The following is a 5,625-nucleotide window of genomic DNA, read 5'->3' on the forward strand; positions in this document are numbered from 1 at the left end:
GGTGGCGCATGCCTGTAATCCCAGCTCTGTGGGGAGCTGAGGCAGAAGAATCGCTTGAACCCAGGAGATAGAGGTTGCAGTGAGCCGAGATTGCTCCACTGCACACCACCCTGGGTGATAGGACGAGACTCCATCTCAAAATAAAAAAAAAAAAAAAAATTAATTTATTAATTAATGATAATAATCACCCCAGGGACATTTAATGAAGGCTTGCGCTGGGCATCAGCGCCTGGAATTCTGGCAACAACTCTGTGAGAGGATCACTCCCATTTTCAGAGGAATTTCCAAAGGGCTGAACAGCTGGCTGTGCTCCTCTGCTACTAATCCTGTGTGGTTTCCTGTGGGCTGGTCAAGCCCAGCTCACCTTGACCATGGGTGCCCCTTGCGCCTTGCACTCTTGCCCCACTGCCTTCTTTTAGTTGGCTCTGCCGCTTAAAAGCTGTGTGACCTTAGGCAAATTACTTAACCTCTCTGTTTCCTCTTTTATAAAATGGAGATAATCCATAGTCCTTATTTCATAGACTAGTCCAGAGCCAACAAGTTAGTAAGTGTAAAGCACTTACAACCATGCCTAGCTCAAGGGAAGCCCATGTTTGTTATGATGTCATTATTATACCATATTTCATCAAATCTAAGATGTTGACCAGACGTGGTGGTGCACGCCTGCAATCCCAGCACTTTGGGAGGTCAAGGCAAGCAGATTGCTTGAGACCAGGAGTTCAAGACCAGCCTGGGCAACATGGTGAAACCCCATCTTTACAAAAAATACAAAAGTTAGTTGGGTGGATGGTGGATGTCTGTGGTCCCAGATACTGAGGAAGATGAGGTGGGAGGATCCCTTGAGCCAGGGAGGTTGAGGCTGCAGTGAGTTGTGATTGCATCACTGCACTCCAGCCTGGGTAACAGAGATCCCATCTCAAAACAAAAAACAAAAAAAACTAAGATGTCATCGATTATAAAAATGTCACTAAGAAAAAAGAATGCTGTCAGTTAACAATGTCCCAAGGTTCTTTCATCACTAGAATTTTTCTTTTATATTTCCCGAAAGAGCTCTGTTTGACTTAAATGTAGATTCTCATCATATATAATTCTCATGTACACATAAAAAGGATAATAGAAGCAAAATAAATTGGTTACCGTGTTCAGAAAACTCCTTCACATTTAGAGTCCGACTCGTGTGAATCATTTTTGGTCTGAGAGTCGTGATGCCTGTGTCTCCCTGCCACCTCCTTCTCTGAGCTCTTGAGAGTTCTACGGAGAGCAGTACTGCTCCAAACATTCCATAAAACAGCCATAAAACAGCCAGGAACTCTTAAGCCAGCTTTGCAACTGTGCAGAGGAAATGGAGCTGACTTTTCACTCTGCTTTGGGAGTGTCACTGACAGGCCAGGCATAGTGGCTCACTCCTGTAATCCCAGCACTTTGGGAGGCCAAGGCGGACGGATTGCCTGAGGTCAGGAGTTCGAGACCAGCCTGGCCAACATGGTGAAACCCTGTCTGTATTAAAAATATAAAAAAGTATCTGGGTGTGGTGGCAGGTGCCTGTAATCCCAGCTACTTGAGTGACTGAGGCAGGAGAATCGCTTGAACCTGGGAGACGGAGGTTGCAGTGACCCGAGATTGATTGCACCACTGCACTCCAGCCTGGGTGACAGGCAGAGCAAGACTCTGTCTAAAAAAAAAAAAAAAAAAAAAAATGGCTGCATGTAGTGGCTCACGCCTGTAATCCCGGCACTTTGGGAGGCCGAGGTGGGCGGATTACGAGGTCAGGAGATCGAGACCATCCTGGCTAACACGGTGAAACCCTGTCTTTACTAAAAATACAAAAAATCAGCCAGGCATGGTGGCGGGTGCCTAGCTACTTGGAAGGCTGAGGCGGGAGAATGGCGTGAACCCGGGAGGCGGAGCTTGCAGTGAGCCGAGATCATGCCACTGCACTCCAGCCTGGGAGACAGCGGGATTCCGTCTCAAAAAAAAAAAAAAAAGGGAGTGTCACTGACACACTGACAAGCCTGGTTCTCTTTCCCTGGGGATTCCCACCATTTGGGTCCCAGGGCTAAAAAGGGCTCCACTTGCTCTAGGATTTCTTCCAAGCTGCTGACACTCTTCTGAAGGATTTGATGCTGGCACTTTTGAGGCGTGGGTCCTGACAGTGATGTTGGGACTGCAGTTAGCCAGACAGCAACTGTACCAGGTAAACTCACTTCAGAGATGTAGAATGGGGACTGCGTGTGGCAGCTCACACCCTGTCATCTCAGCACTTCAGGAGGCCAAGGCGGAAGGATCGCTTGAGCCTAGGAGCTCGAGACCAGCCCAGCCAACATAGCGAGACTCTGTCTCTACAAAATACAAGCAAAAGAATTAGCCAGGTGTGGTGGCACACACCTGTAGTCCCAGTACTCAGGAGGCTGAAGTAGGAGGATTGCTTAAGCCCAGGAGGTTGAAGTTACAGTGAGTTGTGATCTTGTAACTGCACTCCAGTTTAAGTCACAGATTGAGACTCTGTCTCTTAAAAAAAAAAAAAAAGTGAAATGTGAACATTAAGCATCTTGGAATAGATAAAACGTGCATAATTTCCAATCTTTATGCTGACCATACTTCCAGCTGCCTCACAGCAGTTGCACATTCTGTTCCTGCTGCCTGGAATACCCTCCCTTCCTTTCCACTTTGCTCTGTTAAGCCGGCCACATCCCTGATCTCATACCTCCTCCAGGATGCCTTCCGTGATCATCCTGCCAAGGTCAGATCCCCTCCCCTTCATAGCACCTAGTACAGCTACAACAGTCTCGAGTGTATAGAGGATGGGCTGGGGTGAGGTCACAGGAGTGATGCTCTCCCTTCTGTCTGGGGTTCAGAGGAGGCTTCTTGGAGGAGCATCTGAAGCAGACCTCCCAGGCTGGGGATGTGGTTTGGATAAGTTTGAGAAACACTGAAGGGAAAAGAAAGGACACTGTAGTGAGTGAAGCTTGGCATTTGGGAAGATGGGTGTGTGGGTGCCCAGACTCACCATGCAAGGCCCAGAGCCCTTTTGAGGCCCCAGGCTGGCGTCATCCTCTCCATTTTCAGTTTGAGAAAACAAGGCCCAGAGAGGTGAAGCGCTGTTCCACCACTGTCCATGGAGCCAGGGGAGCTGTGGGCCTTCCACCGCCGACCTCTGGGCTAGCCCTGCGGAGATGCTGGGAGGATGCAGGGAGGTGAGGTGGGGGCTGAGGTAGAACTCAGACTGCCCAGGCCCGCCTGCACCCGGAAGAAGGAAGCTGCACAGGGTGTCTGTGGCTGGCCCCGGGATCCCCCACTCGGGGACTTCCTCTTCCTCTCAGGGCAGGTGCAGCTGGCACAGCGAGACGGGCACCCTGACCCGGGCATGGAGGGGGGCAAGGGGCCCAGGCTCAGAGACTTCCTGAGTGGGAGTCTGGCTACCTGGGTGAGGGGAGAGGTGGCAGCGGGTTGGGGAGGGGAAGTGAGCCCCAGCCAGGGGCTGGTGTTGGGGCTGGCTGGGGGGAGGGTTGGGTTCAAATGTAGGGGATGGAGATACGGTGGGGGGAGGCTGTAGTGAGGGAAGAGGGCCCAGAGGCACTTAGAGGACTGGTGAGAAGGGGTGCTTGGGCTCACTGGGGCACGTCGGAGGGGCTCAGGGTTCACTCTGCTGGTCAGCCGACCCCTCTGGGCTCCTCACAGGCGCTAGGACTGGCCGGGCTGGTCGGGGAGGCGGAGGAGTCGGAGGGGGAAGAAGAGGAAGAGGAGGAAGAGCAGCCCCTTTGGCTGGAGAAGAGGTTCCTGCGCCTCAGCGATGGGGCCCTGCTCCTCCGGGTGCTGGGCATCATGTAAGGGGCATCGGGCCGGGGAGGTGGCAGGGAAGGATCCGAGGGGAGGGGAAGTGGGTGGGCGGAGCCTGATGGGCAATGGGCGGGGCCTGTTGACGGGAGGAGGGTCCTCGATTCCACCTCCTGCCCATAGTGCCCCCACCTCCCGAGGGGGGCCTCGGATGCTCAGAGGCCTTGACGGACCTGCTGCCTGGCGAGTGTGGAACCTGAACCACCTGTGGAGCCGACTGAGGGACTTCTACCAGGTAAGGGGTCTCCAGCTAAAGGCGAAGACGGGAGGGGAAGGGGAGCCCCTTCGGGAAGGCCCCTCATATAGTCTGCCCCTCTGCCTCCAGGAGGAGCTGCAGCTGCTGATCCTGTCGCCACCCCCAGACCTCCAGACATTGGGGTTTGACCCCCTCTCAGGTGCTCTTCCCATCCACCCCCTCCTGCCTCTGCCCCCGCACTACTCTACCTTCCCTGCCCCAGTTAACCCCTTGTGACATGTGCCTTGCAGAAGAAGCGGTGGAGCAGCTGGAAGGCGTTCTTCGGCTACTGTTGGGAGCGTCAGTACAGGTGAGCTGGGGTGGGAAGGAAAGGCTAGGGTCGAGCTTTGGCGGCAGAGGAGAGAGATCCTGCACCAGCTCCCCTTCCTGTTGCCCCTCAGTGTGAGCACCGGGAACTCTTCATCCGCCACATCCAGGGCCTCAGTCTCGAGGTCCAGAGCGAGCTGGCCGCTGCCATCCAGGAGGTATTGAGACGGGTCGGCAGCCCAGACTGGTATGGCGCCTGGGACGCCCTTGCCGTACTGCGTCTTCCACTGAAAACTGTTCTCCTTGCGCCCCAGGTGACCCAGCCAGGGACCGGCGTGGTGCTGGCACTCTCTGGGCCAGAGCCTGGGGAGCTGACACTTGCCGAGCTGGAGATGCTGTCCCGGAGCCTGATGGGGACACTGTCGAGGCTGGCGCGGGAGCGTGACCTGGGGGCCCAGGTAGGGGCAGCAGGGGCATCGTGGACTCAGGCTGAGGAACTGGAGGACCATCAGGGGGCCGGTTGTGCAAGGGAGATGGAAGTTTGGGGCCCAGGCATGGGGTTGTGGTCTGAGGTCTTGGGCCATCTGGGCTGTCACAACCAGATGGCCCAAGACCCCAGACCACAACCCCATGTCTGGTGTTGTGGTTGGGGGTCGATGTGCAGAGGCATTGGATAAGTTAGTCCTGACCCTTGACCCCGGACCTACAGCGGCTGGCTGAACTGCTGCTGGAGCGAGAACCCCTTTGCCTGAGGCCTGAGGCTCCCTCTAGGGCTCCCGCCGAGGGCCCCTCGCACCATCTGGCCCTGCAGCTGGCCAACGCCAAGGCTCAGCTGCGGCGTCTGCGGCAGGAGCTGTGAGTGTGCGCAGCCTGGGAAGGGGAATGAGTGGAGGGGGGCAGATTAAGCCTGGATGAGACCCTAGCCCTGGTGGGGCCAGGCTTGGGAAGGGCTGGGGGTTGTGGGCCCCCAGACCCTCTCCAGCCTCCCCTTCCCTCCAGGGAAGAGAAGGCCGAGTTGCTGCTAGACTCCCAGGCCGAGGTGCAGGGTTTGGAGGTCGAAATAAGAAGGCTCCGCCAGGAGGTGCGCTCATATGCTCCCTGCCACCGCGGTATTCCCTAACCTCCTCGCACCCGGTCCTATTGCCTCCCTCCCAACCCGGCTCCTTCCCGTCCCTAATCCCTCTGGCTCGCGGCTGGCTGTTCCCAGCTCCACACTGTCTGGCCCAGGCCCAGGCGCTGTCGGGACAGGCCAAGCGGGCCGAGCTGTACCGCGAGGAGGTAGAGGCGCT

The 5,625-nt window shown here is 55.8% G+C and overlaps 1 protein-coding gene across 1 annotated transcript in view; it reads left to right on the plus strand.

Annotated features, from left to right (window-relative positions):
• Positions 1 to 3,324: 3,324 nt before the first annotated feature.
• Positions 3,325 to 5,625, plus strand: part of CCDC88B (coiled-coil domain containing 88B) — a 23,355-nt gene continuing 21,054 nt past the window's right edge. The window contains exons 1-10 of the mRNA XM_011993590.1: positions 3,325 to 3,424; positions 3,679 to 3,824; positions 3,958 to 4,069; positions 4,160 to 4,229; positions 4,321 to 4,379; positions 4,471 to 4,554; positions 4,651 to 4,794; positions 5,046 to 5,191; positions 5,336 to 5,417; positions 5,564 to 5,614. Coding sequence (XP_011848980.1) covers positions 3,365 to 3,424; positions 3,679 to 3,824; positions 3,958 to 4,069; positions 4,160 to 4,229; positions 4,321 to 4,379; positions 4,471 to 4,554; positions 4,651 to 4,794; positions 5,046 to 5,191; positions 5,336 to 5,417; positions 5,564 to 5,614 — 954 coding nt within the window. The 5' untranslated portion in view covers positions 3,325 to 3,364. The remainder of the gene's footprint in view (positions 3,425 to 3,678; positions 3,825 to 3,957; positions 4,070 to 4,159; positions 4,230 to 4,320; positions 4,380 to 4,470; positions 4,555 to 4,650; positions 4,795 to 5,045; positions 5,192 to 5,335; positions 5,418 to 5,563; positions 5,615 to 5,625) is intronic.

This window comes from Mandrillus leucophaeus, unplaced genomic scaffold (genome assembly GCF_000951045.1).
Source record: "Mandrillus leucophaeus isolate KB7577 unplaced genomic scaffold, Mleu.le_1.0 Scaffold43, whole genome shotgun sequence".
NCBI classification, from domain to species: domain Eukaryota; kingdom Metazoa; phylum Chordata; class Mammalia; order Primates; family Cercopithecidae; genus Mandrillus; species Mandrillus leucophaeus.